The 23,037-nt window shown below is 37.0% G+C and overlaps 1 protein-coding gene across 1 annotated transcript in view; it reads right to left on the bottom strand.

Moving 5' to 3' along the window:
- Positions 1-23,037, bottom strand: part of NEB (nebulin) — a 223,971-nt gene that overhangs the window by 185,151 nt on the left and 15,783 nt on the right. Inside the window, exons 11-31 of the mRNA XM_058193019.1 lie at positions 19,417-19,518; positions 19,165-19,272; positions 17,833-17,949; positions 15,304-15,405; positions 15,109-15,216; positions 14,929-15,033; positions 13,339-13,437; positions 10,681-10,785; positions 9,575-9,682; positions 9,362-9,475; positions 8,523-8,624; positions 8,328-8,435; positions 8,140-8,244; positions 7,691-7,789; positions 6,701-6,805; positions 4,752-4,859; positions 4,539-4,652; positions 3,408-3,509; positions 3,214-3,321; positions 3,026-3,130; positions 2,577-2,675 (exon numbers count right to left, since the gene is read on the bottom strand). Coding sequence (XP_058049002.1) covers positions 2,577-2,675; positions 3,026-3,130; positions 3,214-3,321; positions 3,408-3,509; positions 4,539-4,652; positions 4,752-4,859; positions 6,701-6,805; positions 7,691-7,789; positions 8,140-8,244; positions 8,328-8,435; positions 8,523-8,624; positions 9,362-9,475; positions 9,575-9,682; positions 10,681-10,785; positions 13,339-13,437; positions 14,929-15,033; positions 15,109-15,216; positions 15,304-15,405; positions 17,833-17,949; positions 19,165-19,272; positions 19,417-19,518 — 2,223 coding nt within the window. The remainder of the gene's footprint in view (positions 1-2,576; positions 2,676-3,025; positions 3,131-3,213; positions 3,322-3,407; positions 3,510-4,538; positions 4,653-4,751; positions 4,860-6,700; positions 6,806-7,690; positions 7,790-8,139; positions 8,245-8,327; positions 8,436-8,522; positions 8,625-9,361; positions 9,476-9,574; positions 9,683-10,680; positions 10,786-13,338; positions 13,438-14,928; positions 15,034-15,108; positions 15,217-15,303; positions 15,406-17,832; positions 17,950-19,164; positions 19,273-19,416; positions 19,519-23,037) is intronic.

Genomic DNA, 23,037 nt, shown 5'->3' with positions numbered 1-23,037 from the left:
ATCAGTAGATGTATCCTGCAGTACTGCACTCTAACCACTGCGCTACCATGGCTCATGAGTTACCCATTATAGTTTGCTAATACATATGGAATTATTTTCTGCGCTGACAGGATGGAACTCCATCCTCTTCCCCTTCCATTTGAACCTTTAGCTTATTTTCTTAGGCCCCAGAAGGACATTGTGGGCTTAAAAATGGCTAGAGCTGAACACATTTTTCCCTTGATATTTTTAATTGAATAGCTATGAATGTTATTTACCAAAATGTATAAGACTATAAGAGATTGATTTTCAAATTATTTAATTAATATAATCTTATATAATTCCTGTCATTTCTAAAGCACTGATGAAAATTTGTGGATTTTTATTTGGTGTTGGAATTATTTTAAATACTTTGGAATATTCCAAGAAAATCTAATTGTCAATGTAAATACTTTCATTGTTTTTTATCTCTAACTGATATCAATCTAAAACAGATTGTTTATAATTCCCTTGACTGTACAGAATAAGTTAAACGTTGCAAAAAATAATATTTCTTCAATATAGGAGGGAGTCCTATTTTAATACTTTCAATGTGTTTTAGGGAGGCTGCAACTTTATTACAAACATTTCTATGAAAAAGACAAACTTCTATGTTTTCTGTATGCAAATTACTATCCTTTCAGGGTATGGTGGAGGTCAATTTTTTAGATCTTCAATTATCGCTGGACATCTCTCTCTCTCTCTCTCTTTTGAATTCAGATGATCAAAAACACATCCAGACTTCACTGCAGCAGTGAAGTGTTTTTCTGCTGTTTGTGAGTCAGCATCAAAGCACAACGGCTTCAAATGCACTGGTTCCATTTCTGACTATTTTCTACCTCAGTAATGAGGTAAACAGATTTGATCGATGAGGAAAGTAAACAAAGAGGTGGGAAAATGCCTCTTTGATGTCAGCTACTGATAGCAGAAGACTTGTAGATGGACCACTGGGACAGGTCAACAAATGCACCCAGCCAATCCTGAGAACCAGGCACAGCTATGCCTTCTCCACCACGCCAGGATGAACAGCTTCATCTTGAGGACTGGCAGTTAAAGAACAACTTCCCTTCTACTTCTCTTTCCCCAGAGCTCTGCAGTCCTGCAGAATATCTCAGTGGGACAGGAGAATTAGAGGCTTTATCACGGCTTATTCCCTGGCATCCTTCTTGCTTTATCTTGACATTTTGCCAGAGCTGTGGGAAAAAATGGCTTTGGGGCACAATGGGAAAGTTTTGATTCTCCTGTTGTCAAATGTTGAATGATCAGGGAGCCAGCGGAAGTCATTCGCATCAGGGCAGTTTGTCCTCCTCTTTAACATTACCTACAAATGAGGTACTGGAGACTAGCTGAACTACAAGACTCGTATTGCCTATGGTAGAAAATGTCCTTTTAAAACAGAGCAAAAACAGCAGACAAAATTTTAAAGATGATCACATCCATTTCTGTATTTCTGGAATGACTAGGACGGCACCTTCCTGCCACAGTTAGTGGGACATATAAAAGGGTGTTTAAAAAAAACAACAGCTAAGGGTGCAGTTACAAACTTTTAAGAATCATTTAAATCATCATCAATAACATGGTCAGCTTCTCCAGAGCCTGAAGAGGGGAGGAGGGACAAAATAGAAGAGATGGCATAGGGGGTATATCTACTGAAGTAGCAACCAGCAGTTTCTAGAAGTTAAAAACGATCAGTTTGTAAACCTTTCTATGCTATTCTGACCACCAAACAAACACCTGTTAACTGAGAAGGGTGAAAGAAGAAAATGGCCATGTTCAAAATTCCAAAGCCCAACCCTATATAAAGAAATTGACCATTTGGAACTGAGAAGGGCAATATCTGCATCCCAGGCAGTGGTGGGTTTCAACAATTTTTACTACTGGTTCTGTGGGTGTGGCTTGGTGGGCATGGAATTATTATTATTATTATTATTATTATTTATTAAATTTTTATACCGCCCTTCTCCCGAAGGACTCAATGGCTTGGTAGGTGTGGCTTGGTGGGCGTGGCAGGGGAAGGATATTGTAAAATCTCCATTCCCTCCCCAATCCAAGGGAAGGCTACTCAAAATTCCCATTTCCTCCCGATTAGCTGGGACTTGGGAGGCAAGAGAATAGATGAGGGCAGGGCCAGTCAGAATATTTACTACCGGTTCTCCGAACTACTCAAAATTCCTGCTACCGGTTCTCCAGAACTGGTTAGAATCTGCTGAAATCCACCTCTGCTCCCAGGGCTTAATTCTTGTCTGCAACAGAGAACCTAATCAATCTGATTCATGTCTAAGAATCTTTTGCTAAATAACCACATACATGAGTAAGAGGATGAGCTTCTGGAAAACTGAGATGTACTGCCATGTTCATTCTGATACATTCTAAGCAACTGCTTCAATTTGTTTTCAAAAGTGTTGCCCCAAAATTCTCACTTTCCAAATAGAGGGTCATGTTATTGCAATGTAAAGACTCTGCATGTCCCAACTCAGTGCTAGGCTGTCTGTTAGACAATTTAGTAGGAAATGTAAGATTATACAAAGCCAGCTTCCATCCATTTCCAGGTTACTTACATCACTCAGCTGCTTGGTATTAATCTGTGCTTGTAGTAAAACTGGAGAATCCGACACTGAAGTAAACTTGATTTGGTCAGGATGCTTTTTGTAGGCAGACTAGGGGAAAAAATAAAATAAAAACCAGCAGTGATTACTTTTCAATAAATATCAGACTTACGTTTTTCTACTTCATATTATGTTTTACAGCATTCTACTCTGCTATTATCATCCATGCATCCATTCAGCAAAAATATAGCTGGGGAAGTCAGCATTTATATTGACAGTATTTTACTGTATGATGTTTAAATTCAGTTCTTGTACTATCAATAATACTTCAGATATTTTCACGTATTTTTATTTCATTTATTATTTTAAGAATATCATGACATAATACACCACTGAGATTCTTTTCTTTTTCAGTTCTGAAGCACATAAAAAAAATATGACCTCACTAAACAATGACTTACATCTTTGCACATGTCCAGCTTCTTCAAGGCTTCATATTCTTGAGTTATGGTTTGAGGAAAATAACATTTAGCCTTTTCATCTTCATAGTCCGCTTTATAGTTTTTCTAGAGAAATCACCAGAGTTCAGTAAGCACCATGAACTGAATAAGGGGAGGGGGGCAGAGAAATAGGTACAATTCATACTTACGTCACTCTTCATAGCTTCAATCTTCATGCAATGCGCTTGATAGGGGTCCTCAGGAGTGCCTATGTACCGGCCCAGGACATTGGTTACATAAGGCTCTTTGTATCTCACCTGTGGAGCAACACAGTCACACGTTGCAGCAAACAAAGCAAAACTATGTCTGGAGCAGAAGTAAAAGAAATCTCCACCACACTTACCCCAGTGAAGTTCTTAAGAGTGTTGTCCACCTGATACTGTGGAGTCTCACAATAGTTAATGCTTACTCCTTTTGCTTTTTCATATGGTTCCTTATATAATCTCTGCAAGAGTGGAAAAGAAAGGAGGAACTGTTATAGGAAGTCATGTGGAAAATGTCATTTGTGAATTCATAATTAGTATGGGCACATAAGAACTATCTTCCTGGCTTAATTCCAGGGTATAAATTACCAAAGGTTTTCTCTCCAAGAGTTGCAAGGCAGGTGTTTATGGGAACCCCAAATTAGGTTATAAATAAAATGGCAAAGATACTTCATATCAATTAACAATAGCTATTAATGTTCTGTGTAAATAGTTTTCTGATATGGATGTTCCATTTAGCTCATTCATGATTTAACATGTTGATGTTCATGATTATTTTAATTGAAACATTTTTTCGTTCAACAATTGACTACTTGACTCTGAATAAATTAGGATCATTAGGCATTGTATAAATATCTATTATAAAACTGGAATTTCCCAAATTTGATATAATCATAAAAGATTATGAGTCATAAAAATGTTAGCAAATGTTACTGAAGGTGCATGTGGTTTATGTCCTCTTTACTGGCTACTATTAAAATAGTACTAGATGTAGGTTATAATTTTCAAAAATGTTCTTATTTCACTACTAACTTTTCTTGCTTCATAGCTCTAGAATACAGGGAGCAAAAAAAATGCTTTTTTCCCCCCTGGGGAAAGCAGAACATCAGGAAAGGAGGGAGGGAGGGATACAAATTAACAGAGTTGGAAGGGACCTTGAAGGTTCTAGTTCAACGCCCCACCCTACACCATTTCTGACAGATAGCAGTTCAATCTCTTCTTGAAAGCTTCCAGTGATGAAGCTCCCACAACTTCCGAAGGCAAGCTGTTCCATTGGTTGATTGCTCTCACTGTCAGAAAATTTCTCCTTATTTCCAGGTTGAAACTCTCCTTGTTCAGTTTCCATCCATTATTCCTTGCCTGGCCTTCAGGTGCTTTGGAAAATAGCTTGACCCCCCTCCTCTCTGTGGCAACAGCTGTGCTACATCATCACAAGATTCTAATATGCCACACACTCCATTTTCACTTTACTGTAATTTGGGGTTACTTACATCACTTTGCAGCTTGCCTACTTTCAGTGAGTGCCGGATCCTAGGATCATCTTCAACACTCAAAGCTCCAATAAGCTTCCCTTTGCTCTTTTCATAGCCTTTCTTGTACTCAACCTACAGGGGGATATTGAAATAAAATACTTGCATAGACTCCAAACTTTGTCTGCATTTTGAATGCTAAGGGTCACGTTCATTACTCTGTGCAACACTTACATCGCTCGTGATTTTTTGCTTTGCTTTTGCAGCCAAAATCGGGATAGCATCCATTTTGATATCAAACTTCTTTGCTTTTGATTGATCCCAGTCGTACTTATACCAATTCTAACCAAGAGAGAAAAATAAAATAAGGTAGGTCAACTTGAACTAGGAATTAGGAGGATAAGACTCAAAATACATACACCAGTAGTAGACGATGCTTTAATCTGTAACCATACTCAGTTTGATTGATAAAATGAAAATGTTCTTCAAGTTAAGAGCAAAAGTTTCTAGCCAACTGAAATCTAAATTCTTTTTTTTTTTAAATTTTTTAATTACTTTTTTGCAACAAAAAAAAAAAAAAGAAAATACATTATTACACCCTTGTGCTATACATAAAAAAAAAGGAAGATTTGGGTCTTCGGATATATCCTCACGATCGCCAAAATCCACGTTCTCGAGGTACAGGTACCGAAGCGTCCAATGTTCCAAGCGCAAAGTCCACAAAAGGTTTCCAAGTCTTCCAGAAAATATCTTCTTTATACACACCATTTCTAATTTCAATATCACATGTCATTTTATCATTTAAAGCTAATTTCCACATTTCAGAATTCCACTCTTCTATTCTAAAAATCACATCTAATTTCCAATATCTAGCTATTATAATTCTACCTATTATAATCATAATTCTAATCAATTCTTTTTCATATTTTGTTAATTCTATTTCCTTAATTACCAACAATAATATAGTTTCCACTCTCAATGTTATTACTTTCCCCATCATTTCAAATATCATTTTCTCCAATTGTTGCCAAAACTTTTTAACCTTATCACATTTATACCACATATGTTCGTAAGTCCCCAATTCCATCTCACATCTCCAACATTTTTTACTAATTTTTTTATCCATTTGTGACAATCTTACTGGGGTCAAATACCATTTCCAAACAACTTTATAATTGTGCTCTTTAATCCCTGAAATCTAAATTCTAATGTTTCCATGTGCTACCATGAAATGCTATTAAAAATATAATCACTTTAAAATTTGAAACTTGTAAAAAAGCCTCTTATGAGATGAACAATACACGATAGGCAAATACATGATGCAATCAATTTATCCTCTGCAGTACTTGAACATAAAGGCAGAATGCATTCACCCAATCAAGTTCTTTATCAGCGCCTGGTCCTTGCCTCAAAACCAAGCTGTGATTTATCACATAATTGGGGGTATGTCTACTCTTCCATAATATTCCCAACAACTGCTTTTAGATCTATTTTTTCTAGATTGTGCTAAGTCTGCAGAACTTGATTAGACTCTTTCTCTATCGTTCCTGCTTTTTCTTTTTCCTGACCCATATGGTCTTTCCTAAATATTTGTTGAGAAGTTTTCTTTTTTACCTTTCTACTTATGTCATAATTGTGACATGCTTCATTCTTTTTCCCCAAGAATCAATATGTTAAGTCCTTTTTCTTTGGTTCTAAAATTTAGTTCTCTTTTCCAGTTTAATGCCCTTGCTCAGACCGACTATGGATTATGAAAGATGACCAATGTCTTCAGAAGGCATTCATCTAATCTTACCCCTTGCTTATCTGATTGACATCACACTGCAATGTTTTAGATCAGTGGTCACCAACCAGTGGTCAGTGGTGGTCTGCAAGAAAATGTTGGTGGTCCACAGAAAAATTATTTTCATTTTTTATATTACACTAAATACAATTTATCTTTTTAAAAGATTCATATTAGTTGTTCTTTTTATCTTTTTAAAAGATTCATATTAGTTGTTCTCGGGATTTATAATTATGAATATAGTGGTCCCTGAGGTCCGAAAGGTTGGAGACCCCTGTTTTAGATCCATGCCCTATTATCCTAGTAGCAATAGTAAGATTTTGCATAATTGAGTCAAAACTTAAATTATACATAATATCGTTCTAACTGCAAAACTGTCATACAGAAGTCTTAAACTTACATCACTGATGTTATAAGCATTGACTCTGGACTGAAGGAATAAAGGAGCATCAGGAGGTATGGAACATCTGGATTTTTCAGCCTCATGTTTGGCTTTGTAGTTCATCTGAAATGCAGAATGAGTTAATGAGGACTTAAAAAGCAACTTTGTGGGGACATATAAAAATCAGAGGTGGGTTTCAGTAGATTCTGACCAGTTCTGGAGAACTGGTAGCGGAAATTTTGAGTAGTTTGGAGAACCAGTAAATACCACCTCTGACTGGCCCCGCCCCTATCTATTCTCTGTCTCCTGAGTCCCATTTTATTGGGAGGAAATGGGGATTTTGCAATAATCTTCCCCTGGAGTGGGGAGAGAATGGAGATTTTACAGTATCCTTCCCCTGGATTGGGGAGGGAATGGAGATTTTACAGTATCCTTCCCCTGGATTGGAGAGGGAATGGAGATTTTACAGTATCCTTCCCCCTGGAGTGGGGTGGGAATGGAGATTTTACAATATCTTTCCCCTGGAGTGGGGAGGGAATGGAGATTTTACAGTATCCTTCCCCTGCCATGCCCACCATGCCACACCCACCAAGCCACACCACACCGATGACAGAACCCGTAGTAAAAAAATTTGAAACCCATCACTGATAAAAATGTCATGCAAAGACACTGTTTAGAAGACAGGTAGATAATTTCTCAACAGTGTGCCACATACAGTATGTATCTAATGTCAGAGGAATACCTCCATTAGTATCTGCACAGCAGAGGAAAATAATTTCTTGGCACCATCAGGTTAAAAATGTCTTTGGCTTTCAGTGGGTCAGCAATTGAAAATGATCACTGTCATTTTGTAAAAACTGATTCTAATAAAGCATCAACTGGCAGTTCCTGACAATTCCTTCCAATCACTTAACATTATTGCAATGTTAAGGAGCTGAAAGTCCCAAATAATGCTGGGCTCTTTGTCAGGCAATTTAGCAGAAAATATAAGACCATGCGAAGCCTTACATCACTCAGCTGCTTGGTATTAATCTGTGCTTGTAGCAAAACTGGAGAATCCGGCACTGAAGTAAACTTGATTTGGTCAGGATGCTTTTTGTAGGCAGACTAGGGAGAAAAAGTTTTTAAAATTCAGCGGCAATTCATTTTTGGTAGACATCAAGTTTATGATTTTATAACTAATGATACATTTTATGAAGATCCATTGTGTTACCATCATCCATGCAGCCATTCAGCAAAAGTACAGCTGGAGAAGGCAGGATTTAAATTGACAGTATTTTACTGTATGATGTTTAAATTCAGTTCTTGTACTATCAATAATACTTCAGATATGTTCACGTATTTTTATTTCATTTATTATTTTAAGAATATCATGACATAATACACCACTGAGATTCTTTTCTTTTTTAGTTCTGAAGCACATAAAAAAAATATGACCTCACTAAACAATGACTTACATCTTTGCACATGTCCAGCTTCTTCAAGGCTTCATATTCTTGAGTTATGGTTTGAGGGAAATAACATTTATCCTTTTCATCTTCGTAGTCCGCTTTATAGTTTTTCTAGAAAAACCACCAGAGTTCAATAAGCAACATCAATTGAATAAGTGGGAGGGGGAAGAGAAATAGGTACAATTCATACTTACGTCACTCTTCATAGCTTCAATCTTCATGCAATGCACTTGATAGGGGTCCTCAGGAGTGCCTATGTACCGGCCCAGGACATCGGTTACATAAGGCTCTTTGTATCTCACCTGTGGAGCAACACAGTCACACGTTGCAGCAAACAAAGCAAGACTATATCTGGAGCGCAGTAAAAGAGAAATCTCCACCACACTTACCCCAGTGAAGTTCTTAAGAGCATTGTCCACCTGATATTGTGGAGTCTCACAATAGTTAATGCTTAGTCCTTTTGCTTTTTCATATGGTTCCTTATATAATCTCTGCAAGAGTGAAAAAGTAGGAGTGATCATGCAACAGGGATTTAGAAAATATTTCTTATATGCATGATATTGTCTCCCATTTAGAAAGTTTTACTATTGAAGTGTTGGTTCTCTTGAGAAATAATAACACAAATCTATGGGAAATAAATAGCACAACCAAAATATGAAAAAAATAGCTAATGGGCCAATAGGAAAGTGAAGGCAAAGGAACTTTTTTTTTTATTTGCATTTATATCCCACCCTTCTCCGGAGACTCAGGGCGGCTAACACTATGTTAGCAATAGTCTTCATTCTATTTGTATATTTATATACAAAGTCAACTTATTGCCCCCAACAATCCGGGTCCTCATTTTACCTACCTTATAAAGGATGGAAGGCTGAGTCAACCTTGGGTCTGGTGGGACTAGAACCTGCAATAATTGCAGGCAGCTGCTGTTAATAACAGACTGCATTAGCAGCCTGAGCCACAGAGGCCCCTTGTAGCATAGTTAGTTTGATTTGATGGGTGAAAGGTTTAAGGAACAAAAAAACATTGTTCAATATGTATACCATACAGCCAATATACCGGTATTCATTAAATATAGAGCCAAGATTATAATATTTTTTAAAAAAAAAATGTTTAGGACTTGTTATTCCATACTCAGTCTCCTAGCCTGTAAGCTCCTGGGATCCAAGGAAAATGTTTTATGCCTCTCACACTTGCTGTTTTCACAATACTATACCTTGGGGTTACTTACATCACTTTGCAGCTTGCCTACTTTCAGTGAATGCCGGATCCTAGGATCATCTTCAACACTCAAAGCTCCAACAAGTTTTCCTTTGCTCTTTTCGTATCCCTTCTTGTACTCAACCTAATTGGGAAAAGAGAATGACATACTTTCATATGCTATAAATTTGTATAAAAATGGAAAGCCAAGAACTGCCTTTTTTAAATTCTGTGTAACACTTACCTCACTTGCAATTTTTTGTTTTGCTTTGGCAGCCAGAATCGGGATGGCATCCATTTTGATATCAAACTTCTTTGCTTTGGATTGATCCCAGTCATACTTATACCAATTCTAGCCAAATGAGAATGGTAAGAAAACATAAGGAAAGTATAGCATGAAGAATCAATGCTGCCATTTACTGTAGAAAAGATATAAAATCACAACAATCTGGCATATTCAAATCATGCATTGAAATCCGTGCACGCTTCGAAAACCTGGTTTGTAACATGTATTACTAATATATATTACTCAAAGAAAAAGAAATACTAGGTTCATCTGTGTCTTGATTTTATAAAATGACTAGATGCCTCTTGGTTTTTAGAGATCATATATTAATTCAGTGATAGTTGTATCCAAAATTTGATTCCATTAACAGTGTTGAGTTAATCACACAATGTTCCTCGTTTGTTATCCGTTGGTACACATTTCTCTTTCCTTTAGCTGTTTCCTTTGCTTCATTCTATACTCTTTCTTCAACTCTACTGAACTTTTCCCCCAATCATTCCACCTGTCAGTCACTTATCCACTTGGCCTTTCCTTAAACAGCATATCTCCATTTCTTTTACCTGCTTCTCCCTCCTTTAATTTTTCCTTTTTAGGGATTTCTTCTTTTCCTTACTATCTTACAATAATTCTCCCCAAGATGCCATCCAGATGCAGGGTCCCTAATGCTAATAATTCAAAGTTAATGTCCAGGTATGCCACCTTCCTTCCTTAGTGGATTTTTCATGGTAAATAAAAAATGAAGCAAGCAATGAGATTGGGAAGGGGGAACTACAACAATGATAAATAGAAGATGAAAACCTCTGCTCACCCATATGCATACATTTACATTGAACTCTGTTCAAGAGTAACTGCACCATAGTAGCCACATCTGGAAGTACCCATTGTTACTTCCTCTTGCTTTCAATTTCTATCATACAGTATATCTATCATATCTATTTATCTATCTATCTATCTATCTATCAGCTTTTACATCACTAATATTATAGTCATTAATTCATTCATATTAGTAATACTATTATTAATTATGAAATTGAATTGCAAGAACAGTTGTCCATAATACATACATCACTGATATTATAAGCATTGACTTTGGACTGAAGAAGCAAAGGAGTATCTGGAGGTATGGAACATCTGGATTTTTCTGCCTCATGTTTGGCTTTGTAATTCATCTGAAATGCAGAATAAGCAATGCCATAAAATGAATTAACATGAAAAAAAGTTTAATTACAACACTACCAGTCATTGCTAAGATGAGATCTGATCAAGACAACAGATCCAAATGTTTCAACTCAAATATTTCAAAAGCAAGCCATAGTTAGCCATTTGGTTCACCAACATAAGGATGTGTATTGGTAGAATGGATAAGTATAAATCATCCGAAATGTAATATCCCTCGTATGCAGACAAAGCAGTTTGCTTGCTTTCCTATGATGCAGCTTCAAATGGTAAGAGATTGATAAAATTTTGGGGGTATAGGGTACAAATAAGCAATCAAATTATATTAGAAAAAAGTCAATATAAATTATAAGGATTAAATTGGAAAATAGAGACAGAGAATGCTGGAGAACCAAACAAATTATAGTCTCAAGCGTGCATATGTATATATAGCTGTGTATGTTCTTAACCTCTTTTTCAAATAAGTAAATATCCTCACTGCAATTAGGGAGTAGCCCAACTAATAGTGATATCTCCATCCAAGTTTTCTGAACAATGAATGTTGCTAGAATGTCCCCTGGACTATCAGCTATAAGCAGGTTATGTCAGGGATTTTCTATCCTTAATTCTTCCCTTGGAGAATTGCCATTGGCCACGAACAAAGGGATCAACGCTAGGAGATGCTTAGAAATTCTACAAGAGAGAGGAAGTTGGGGATTTAGATCCTTAAGATGGATGAGGGAACAGAAGCAGCACTGTAAAAATTTGGAAGAGATGCTGATGAATTCTATATTTTATAAAACTTTGGTAAAATCTAAGTGGAAGAGCTAGAACAGTTTCTCAATATTGTCACTGACAGATAACACCCATGTGGTCTAATTACTACAAGAGGTTTATAATATCAATAGAAATAAAAAGTGTCCATTCATTGTTTTGTTTAAGCTTATGCAGAAGAAACAAATACTTTCTTGGCAGTAAGCCTACTGAACACATGGGATTTAGTTTTCTATATATCTACACAGGATTATGTCATTGGTTTCTTTGAATTATCATTTTTAAAAAAAGCAATTCTCAGAACCTACATACATATAGATAAGGGGTAAAATCCAGCAGCTTCTGAAAGGTTCTGAAGAACTGGTAGCGGAAATTTTGAGCAGTTTGGAGAACTGGCAAATACCACCTCTGGATGGCCCCAGAGTGGGGTGGGAATGGAGATTTTGCAGTATCCTTCCCCTGCCACACCCACCAAGGCACACCCACCAAGCCACACCCACAGAACCGGTAGTAAAAAAAATTGGATTTCATTACTGGGGTATAGGGAAATTTCAGGCTGGTATTTGGACACGCTGTCATTAAGACTTGAGGCAATTTGGTGCAGTGGTTAAGGAATCAGGTTAGAAAGCAGGAGATTGTGAGTTCTAGTCCAGCCTTAGACACAAAGCCAGCTGTGACCATGAACCAATCACTCTCTTTCTTTCAACCTTAAGAAGAAGATAAGCACAAACTACTTTCAAAAATATTGCCAAGAAAACTGCAGGAATTAGTCCAAGCAATCACCAGGATTCAAAAATCTGGGGTTGTGTCCAAGGACACAACAACAACCAAATTATTAAGACTGATTGCTGGACTCTAAAACACATGATTACCCTCCTACTTTGAAATCTTATCTGTGTGAGATCTAACTTTCTGTTCTGTTAATAGAAATCATGTATGCAGATATAATGGGAGGAAGCCAATTTTATTCCCCTGGTAGTGTCATCACTGCCCCACAAAATCAGATGTTGCATGTGTACAGAGGTAAAGGAAAAGAATTTCCGTCTTACTGCTAGAAGTCTGGTTCTACCTTTCAGTTTATTGGTAAACATAGTAATACCATGTCTGAAAAAGTAAGTTTTGTGCTTTAAGGTTGTTATTGTTTTTTACTATAGGACTTAAGACATGAAAGTAAACAGCCCCCATATTGGATAAGTGAAGAGAGAGATTCTTCCTACACCCATCTCCATCAATATGTTTCTATATCCTTCTCCACAATATCAGATTCCTAAGATGACACAGTCCTGAAACCTCTATTGCATGGGTGTCAAACTCGATCACATAATGTGACGTACCACCACATTTTTTGCCTTTGTAGAGCCAGGGTGCGTGTGGCCTGCGTGTGACGCACCCGGTCAGTGGGCTGCCAATTTGACATCCCTGCTCTATTGGAAATTCACCATTGTTTATTCCGTATGCAATAATCTACTGCATAATGCTTTAAAGCAGGAGTCTCCAACCTTAGCAACTTTAAGACTTGTGGACTTCACCTCCCAGAGTTCCTCTGTCAGCAAAGCAAAGCTGGCTGAGGAATTCTGGGAGTTGAAGTCCACAAGTCTTAAAGTTGCTAAGGTTGGAGAGCCCTGCTTTAAAAAGCAGAATAGGTACGTTTCTTGGTCAACCATGAGTTATTCATTCACCCTTTCCTTGTTAAATATGCAGCATGATGACTGAAAACATTTTATCACGCACAAAGCTTCACGACATATAAAAATCAGAGAGGAACTCATTCTTTAACTTGCAGGTTAACTTACATCGCTTAACTGCTTGGTGTTAATCTGTGCTTGTACCAAAACAGGAGAATTCGCCACCTGAGTAAACTTAATCTGATCTGGAGGCTTTTTGTAGATAATCTGGTTGAAATGAAAACAAAGCATAATGATTATTCAGGCTGCAAAGCCATGTCTTCCATTTTTGTACCAACATATATAAAAGATAAACAAAACAAAAAAAGCAGCATTCAAAAGAAATAGCACAGCAGTTAATGATGCTGATTGAATAAACATTTAATTGAGTAAATCCTGATATAATATTATTGTCTTGGATTTTTTTTATATGAAAGCATATAATCATCAAGAGATCTCAGTATGTTTTGCATCTGGAATGATAGAAGATGTATCTGTTGCATCTAGAATACATTCTCTCAACACTAAGATTAATCAAAGGCAGAAGTAACAGTGGGAGGGAAATCAGTGGTCTCTGTCTTGTGATCACTTCTGAATCCATTTTATTATCCAGATAGATAATGACTGGCAAACCAAAAGCTAGCCAGATATTTATATTTCTGGCATAATTAGGTATGTCAAGTACAAATCCCCAATTTTTTATGGTTAAGGCACTTAACTATAACTATAATTTACCTTTCTTGCAATCTCAGCCATGGTTTATAGTATACAATAAGCCCTCCCATGGCAAGGCTAAGGGCACCGTGTAAATACAAATAGGATATAAATACTATTTATTTGATTTAGCATGAACTAAATCAAAATGCATTACAAGTAACTCTCAACTTATGACAGTTCATTTAGTGACCATTTAAAGGTACAATGGCACTGAAAAAAGTGACTTAGGACTGTTTGTCACACATGTTAACCACTAGATGTCATGAGCTGCCTATAAATTAATATGATGATGTAAGATGCTAGAAGGATACCTCCTGAGGACAAACTACACGTTACATGCAAATGAACTTTTTTTTTTAAATTAATACAAAGCAACCTTTTCAGGTTGCAGTTTTCACCCAAGACCAAGCAGATAGCATAGGCTACAAATAGTTCGATTCAATGTTTTTTTTCTTATTTCACTCCTTTATTAGAACTCCCAGTTCTTCAGTATACCTGTTGGAATAATGGGACTCAGTGATGTGATCCTAATTCAACATAGACCACGATTCTTAAATAGAAAGCAGAATAAATATTCCAACAGAAGATAGCTTTTTTCCACTTCTGTGAAATATTAAAACACATGATTCAACCGGTGGTCAGATTTAAGGGGACCTTGGTGCTTTCTGAACTTGCTTGTTTTCTTCCGGACGTTTCATTACCCAAACTAGGTAACATCATCAGTTCTAGCACTGATGATGATACCTAGTTTGGATAATGAAACATCTGCGAGAAAACAAGCAAGCTCAGCGAGCACCAAGGAGCCCTCATGTCAACCTTGAGCTACAAATAGTCAGATTTAAGTATGTGTTCACTTATGCGGGTGCAGTGTTCATCTATCTTCAAAACACATTTTATAATTTAGGCATTCAAATTGCTCTAAATAAGTTTTGAAAGACATGCTTTCCCCACCCACCCACCCACCCCCATCTGAGCCATACATGATTTCATAGCAGCTCTTACATCTTTGCACTTGTCCAGCTTCTTCTGGACTTCATATTCTTGAGTCAAGGTCTGGGGGAAGTAGCAGTTAGCTTTTTCCTCTTCATAATCCGCTTTATAGTTTTTCTAAGGAAACAACAAGGAATCAGTAACCATAACAAATCAGCGAAGCCAGATTAGGTAGAGAGAACTCATACTCACATCGCTCTTCATAGCTTCAATCTTCATGCAATGCACTTGATAGGGGTCCTCAGGGGTGCCTATGTATCGGCCCAAGACATTGGCTATGTAAGGCTCTTTGTATTTGACCTAAAAAAAAAGAATGCCACCAGTTTTTATAAGAAACTGCATGACTTTATCTGAAGCACATTAAAGAACTATTTCTATCACACTTACATCACTAAAGTCTTTCAGAACGTTGTCGATTTTGTACTTTGGAGTCTCGCAGTAGTTGATACTTTTTGCTTTGGCTTTCTCGTATGCCTCCTTATATAATCTCTGCCAGAAAAAAAAGAACATAAAGTTATTATAGCAGTATTAACATAAGAGAAACACAGGGAAAAAAATTAAATTCTTCTGCTGATTATGATGCCATCAAACCGGTGCTGCCTTCAAATGAAGCAAGCATGTATAGAATGCAATTCTTTATTTTCAGTTATTTATCTTAGCCAAGTTATGAATGATGGGAAAGAAAAGCTTTTCTGGAGGAAATAAGAGAACCAGCATCCTCTTTTCTACAATGGTAGACAAGATTTCTGTACAATTGCTTCTTCTAATAAAAGGAAAAGCCTTTTTAAGGTTTTATAAACCTTAAAACCCTTTTTTGTGTGTTAATATAAATGTAACACAAAAATACTTTGTCGCGAAAGCGACTACCTGAGAAGATTCCTGGATTGGGGCTGAAAGGTAAAAGCAGAAGCAGTATGTTCTGTCCCATATTTAGGTAGACCAAGTTGCCCTGATAAAAAACACTTAAAAGGAAAACCACTTCTTCCATATGTCTCCTCCCTCTTTTATTTTGTTTTTTAACTCAGAACTGCGTTGCTTCTGGTCCTGGAGATAATATTAGAATAGCATAAGCTGTGAGATTTCTTTTTTCCTGCATCCTCTAAGCCAGTGACAGCTAATCTTTTTGGCACTGAGTGACAAAAATGGAGCGTGTGCGCACTAGAGCACTGGAATGCAAAAGAGAGCAGCTGGCTGTTGCGCATGTGCGCGCCGGCCAGCTGTTCTTCCAGGTTCCATCAGGTGCATGTTCGCCAAACAGCTGCTCTCTTCTGGGTTCGCGTGAAGACCAGCTGGCCGGTACATGCACATGCCAGAACCCAGAAGAGAGCAGCTGGCCAGAGTGCATGCACATAGAGAGGGCTCTGCGTGCCACCTGTGGCACGCGTACCATAGGTTCACCCTCACAGCTCTAAGCTTTGCAATGGTCTTTACCATTCTTTTTTTTTAAAATGTTATAAAAATAATTGAGGACTAACTGTACAAGAATAATTACTAAAGATAGATTTTAAAACACATAGTAAAAAAACTTTTTAGGGCCACATCCTTTCATTTGTGTCCCCAACCACTAACCCTTTAAAATATTTGAACAATATCATTCTTATTGATTTCTGTTTAAGTCCCAGAAACCAGATTCCCAATGTATAAATTTCCCTTGTGTAAGACAAATTTAGATCTTGCATTGCTAGAAGCCCAGCATTATGTCCATACGTAGTTTTCAAATTACTATCATCCCTGGACACAAGTTCCTGCTAATTAAAGAGGGAAATGGAATTTGTAGTCTGATACCTAAAATTTAGATAATAGAACAATAGAATAACAGAGCTGGAAGGAACCTTGAAGATCTTCTAGTCCAACCCCCTGCTTAGGCAGGAAACCCTACATCACTTCAGATAAATGGTTATCCAACATCTTCTTCAAAACTTCCAGTGTTGGAGCATTCACAACTTCTGGAGGCAAGTTGTTCCACTGATTAATTGTTCTAACTGTCAGGAAATTTCTCCTTAGTTCAAAGTTGCTTCTCTCCTTGATTAGTTTCCACCCATTGCTTCTTGTCCTACCATCAGGTGCTTTAGAGAATAGCTTGACTCCCTCTTCTTTGTGGCAGCCTCTGAGATATTGGAACACTGCTATCATGTCTCCCCTAATCCTTCTTTTCATTAAACTAGACATACCCAGTTCCTGCAACCGTTCTTCATATGTTTTAGCCTCCAGTCCCCTAATCATCTTTGTTGCTCTTCTCTGGACTCTTTCTAGTATCTCAACATCTTTTTTACATTGTTAAACTAAATATTAAACTAAATTCCCCAAACGCCTCTTCATAAAATCAAAAGTTTAAAAAAAAAAACAGAGCAGCCTGAGCCATGTTTGTCATTCCCAATTCACACATACTGCGAAACAAAATGTAATTCCAGAGCATTCTTCACTCACTGACCAAGTTCATGATATACCTGGGGAAGTGAAACACTCTGGCAGAAGGCTTACAACAAGGGAGAAAGCTTTATCTGAAATCCCCTGTGCAGCCACTGTCAAAATTAGAAGATGCACAGAATTGATAGCTCTTACAACACAAACGGAATAGAGAGCAAAATATTTTTCATAGGTATTCTACTTTGGGATTCTGTGATAAGCACCGTGTGTTTGAAGTAAGGAAACTATAAGCTTACTATCCTGAAACAAGATCATGTATCTTGTCTTCCAGTGATAGCAATTGAAGTGATATGAAAAAAGGGACATTCTGCTCAAAGGAACTTTTATCATCTATGCGCTGATCTAACCAATTTGCTGATTAAATTTTGCATTCTCATAACAAGACATGAGGTCTCACAGCAAACCTAATTCTAAATAACATATAATGATGAACTGTTGAAACTCTGTTTTGTCAACCATCCCTGGGGGGGGGGGGAATAGCATACTTACATCATTTACATTATTTGCAACAGCTTTTAGATGCCTGAGCATCGGATTCTCCGTTGCTGGAAGTACATTATAATCTGCTGAACCTTTGGCTTTTTCATAATCTTCCTTGTATTTTACCTAGAAAAATTAAGGGGAGAAAAATAATTCATTTTCCAATTTTACAAGATGTTGTTTTGGTATAACTCGGTGACCTTTTTATTTGGGCTTTTAGCTCAAAGACTTTTTTAAAAAAATGGAAACATTCATGTACCATTCTAAATCAAACACATTTGAGGCTCTTAAGAGATGCCATCTCTTCAATTAAGAAAACAGTTTCAACTGGAAAATGCTATTCGTACTCACATTTGCCAATTGTTCCATAATAAAAAAAATCATTGCTGATGAAATATAACTAGAATGTATTGTGCTTTCAAGGGTTAAAGGAAGTACCTTTTTCGTTAGCAAAAATCCTTTTTGAGTTCTATTATCTCTTCTGCTAAACTAAATCTGAGAAGGTTAGTAATGCACTCAAAGATGAAGTGAAGGACATTGTGTTCTCAACAGCTAGGATCCAAAACTATGTTTTAGCACAGTTATACTTTTGGGAACGCACATACACACACACACCCCAACAGAAATGAGGGAGGCGATTTTCATCATTTTCCATGTGGTCTGCTTTGCCTCCCAGAAAAATAGAATTGTGACTAAGGGGAAAACAGGAATCAATGAAAGTTCTCTCTTCCACCAACAAAAGTTTCCACTGGATCACCAACATAAGCGACAAAGGAATTCAGTTTTTGCAGAACTCCCTTGTTAAGTTCAGACATATTAGACCTAACAGAGGCATCCAAGTCTTAATGGCGCTGCACATTAAACTTTCCTTGACTACCAAGATGAGATGAGGCCACACAATATATATGGAATACCAGCTGCATAAATGGGCAGAATATTCCATGATCAATAGATTCCATTAGAGTGGGAAAGAGCGGTCAAAAAGAGCATGATGCCAGCTGTGACTATATGAACAAAGCCCCATGTCTTTTGTACATGTGTCAATGTTGCAAGCACACACAGGGGCTTTGTTCATCTGGTTGCAACAGCCATCTTCACTTCTTGACCCCTCCAGCAAACATCCCTATCTGTGACACATTTTCAATTTACATAGAAGTGCCTTCATTCCAACTCAACCCATGTGAGATGATGAAAAGCTTTGAACTACTCCTGTTTTGGATGGGATTTTCTTTGTATGTAAACTGAAACTATCAGAAGATTCCAAGCACATTATGGGTCAGGCCATTGCCTGGTCTCCCCACTGGACTCAATTTAAACACATAGGTAGACTTATTGCCATACCTTACTGGCAGCAATTCCAGCACGCTTATTAACCGCATACTCTGGTGTTGCTGTCTGCATGAAATAGATATTGTCTTTCTGCGATTCCCAGTCTTCCTGGTATTTTCTCTGCAAACAGCATAAAGGGCAAAAATGTACAGCTCAGAATTGGGATTTTATTAGAAAGGCAAGCAATCAATATAAAATAGGGGGAGGGAGAAAGTGCGGGGGGGGGAAGCAAACACAAAATGGCATTTTGATATTCCTTCTTACTGGGCTCAAGTTTTCAGAGTTCATTTTGGCAATTGCGACATCATAGCATGGTGTTTGGCTCCATTTGCCCTTTTTCTTTTTATAGTCTTCATGATATTTGTGCTACAACAAAAAAGAGATAAACATTGGACTGTAGATAAACTATTTTTAAAAAAGAAATATATTCTTAAAATAGATTTGCTTTCCCACTAAAGGTGAACTATTGCACTATAGTTTTTAGACTCTTCTGTCTTAGGATGTTTGAATAAAATGTAATTGTTCTATAGCTTTCTGAAACTTTCTCAGAAGAATGGAATGGAGTGGGACCGGACGGGACCGGACGGGACCAGACGGGACGGGACGGGATGGGACAGGACAGGACAGAAAACTTGATTTGACCAAGTGTGATTTGACACACAGGGAATTTGTCTCCAGTGCAGAAGCTCTCAGTGTATCCATTATGGAAAATCTTCCCAGAGGAATCAATCTGGTACCTATCCTACTTGCTTTCTAATGCCCAATATAACTAATGTGGGGTAAAGGGTCACATTGCATTCCATTAAAAATATAGCACTGAATTTAGTAAGTTTAAATTTATGATTGGGTAATAAATTATGAACACATTAATAATGAATAAAATCTAATTATATATAAATATCAAGTTTATGAGTCATGCTTCATAGATCTCATCTATTGTGCTAAATGTCTATTTCTCTCCTGTCATTTTTTAAAAAATCTTATCAGGCATTATTTTACATGAAATCAGAAAAGTTACTCTAAAATTAGAAAGGGAGATTTATTTCAGCTTCACCAAAACAATGTGTCTTTAAAGGCTCTTTCTATACATGTATTACTCTAGTTCAAACAAACAAAAATTAGTTACTCAAAATGTGCCAGGAGAAATTTCAACAATTAAAAGAACAAGAAATACCTTCGCCATAACTAGTCCAACATATAAAGACAACTCAAAAAAATAAAAAAATAAAAACCAAGAATGTTGCCCTATTAAACAAATCTAAGAAATTCACAAATGATAAATGGCTAAACTGATTCTATGTAGGTACATTTCCATATAAAGAAAAATAAGCTTTTTGAAAAAATAATGCTTAAACCATTGGAAAAGCTACCATCTTAGATGGGAAGCAAGAATTAAGAATGTTGAACCTCAAGTGACTCATTGAAAAGACCAGTTAGCAAAATCTACAGCTAAATTTTGGGAAGTTCTTTCTCCATACACGAAAATGAACTTCTGAACTTACACAATCCATTCCAACAGGTGGCAAAGTATTCAACTCACTGCTGTCCATCACTCCAATGCTAACCCCTTTACCTTTGTTCTCAGCCAGTAGAAAGGTGGAACCATGAAGTAGTTGCTAGGGACAGTGGGCTAGAAACACCATTCTTGGTTTGTCACAGTAGAAAGAATAGTTTGTGGAATCTGGGGCAGCCTCATATTTGGTACTAGCTAGATGCCCATGCTTCGCTACAAAACTATGTGCTCGGGCTTGGTAAATTAACACTTGCAGCCTGAAATTTAATGTAGAATGTATAACTCCATAACAACAGAGTGTGTTAATATCTATGTCTAGTTTAACAAAAAGAAGGACTAGGGGAGACATGATAGCTATGTTCCAATATCTCAGGGGCTGCCACAAAGAAGAGGGAGTCGGGCTGTTCTCCAAAGCACCTGAGGGTAGAACAAGAAGCAATGGGTGGAAACTGATCAAAGAAAGAAGCAACTTAGAACTAAGGAGAAATTTCCTGACAGTTAGAACAATTAATAAGTGGAACGACTTGCCTTCAGAAGTTGTGAATGCTCCAACGCTGGAAATTTTTAAGAAAATGTTGGATAACCATCTGACTGAGATGGTGTAGGATTTCCTGCCTGGGCAGGGGGTTGGACTAGAAGGCCTCCAAGGTCCCTTCCAACTCTGTTGTTATGTTATGTTAATATAATGCAACTGGGAGTTGGAACAGAGCGGGAATGGGAGTAGAATGTCCCAGCCCGCAGCATCCATCGGCATTCATTTGGCTAGCATCGTGTCAGTGTGTGTGAGAGTTGAGAGGTGTTTGGAAACTGTGTGAGCAAGCTGTGTGAGCAAGGAGATAGGAAGGAGGTTGGGAGTGGCTTAGCTCAACTGTTCTGTAGTAAAGCTGCTTGCTGCTGTGAAAGTAAAACTGAAACTGCTTGTGTTCTCTGCTTGTGTTTTGCATTTTGAACAGATTTCTTTTGAGGTGGGGAGGGGGAGTACAATTCCTTAGCATCAGAGCGTGTTAATAATAATATAAGAAATACTTATGCTCCGATGGTCATTTTGAAAAATCCTTTCTTGGTGAGCACCTAGAAGCCAAGAGGAACATACAAATTTCAAGTCTCTGGAGATCATGAAATCTCCAAAACCGTAAAGCTTATTGTAAGCTTTACGGTTCTGGAGATTTCATGATTAATGCGTGAAAGATTTTCATTTTTATATATATAGATTATCTGGACTACGTAGATATTCTCATAAATGATCCAGTGTACTGCAGGTCAGCCCCATAGGTAGACTAGACCAGCAAATCAACTCCACAGGAAGGAATTGATATTTCAATACTCTAATTGCGATTGACTATAATAACAGGATCTTGTGATGTTCTGATTGTGTTATTTATTATTATTATTATTATTATTATTATTATTATTATTTCTTTTTGTCACAACAGTATACATAAACAATTGTCATAGATAAAACAACATATCTTGAAGAAAATATATATATATATATATATATATATATATATATATATATATATATATATATATATAAGTAAAAAAATATGCATCAACTATATTAATTTGATATAATGAAGAGAACAATAGGACAGGAACGGTAGGCACTTTTGTGCTCTTATGCACGCCCCTTATTCCTCCTTATTATTCCTTACTCCTCCTCCTTATTATTCCTTATTCTTTATTCTTTATTCTTATTCTTTATTTATTTATTTATTTATTCTTTATTCTTATTCCTTATTCCTCCTTATTATTCCTTATTCCTCCTCCTCCTCCTCCTCCCTGAATTAGGGTGTTATCTCCTTGAGTTGCATCCAAATGTTATCTTGCTTTTCTGGACTTAAAAAATATTTCAGCTCCTCTTGCTTCTGTAACAGTTTTTGCATTTTCCATTAAGGTCAACTTCCTTACTCTCTACAATGCAGGAAGTCTCTGCTTTGGCCATCCAACCGATTCTAACCTCCAATCAATTTGTAAATCACCACAAGATTGTGAAATTGCTTGCAGGATTGCCTCTTTCTGTAAAGATTGTACACACCCTTACAATCTTCATTGGGACACTTCTGACAGACCCTGGCACACTTATATTTCAGTGATGGGCCTCAGATCATTAAACAGCTTCCTGTTGGAACTTAGGTTGTGTCAATTTATTTATTTCTCTGTTTATTAAATTTATATGCCTCCCATCTCCTTGATAAGGCAACTCAATCCTTACTATGGTTTAAGAGAAGGCTTAAAACAACTCTACATCAGATTCTATTCTATTCAAAACTTTGAAAGCTTTCTAGAGACACAAAAAAGAAATGAGTAAAATATAAAGTTATCAATCTATTAATAATAAGCAATGTATTATGCTAATACAGGTAGAAAGA

Source organism: Ahaetulla prasina, chromosome 1 (assembly GCF_028640845.1).
Source record: "Ahaetulla prasina isolate Xishuangbanna chromosome 1, ASM2864084v1, whole genome shotgun sequence".
Taxonomy (NCBI): Eukaryota; Metazoa; Chordata; class Lepidosauria; order Squamata; family Colubridae; genus Ahaetulla; species Ahaetulla prasina.
This window is presented reverse-complemented; position numbering and strand designations above follow the sequence as displayed.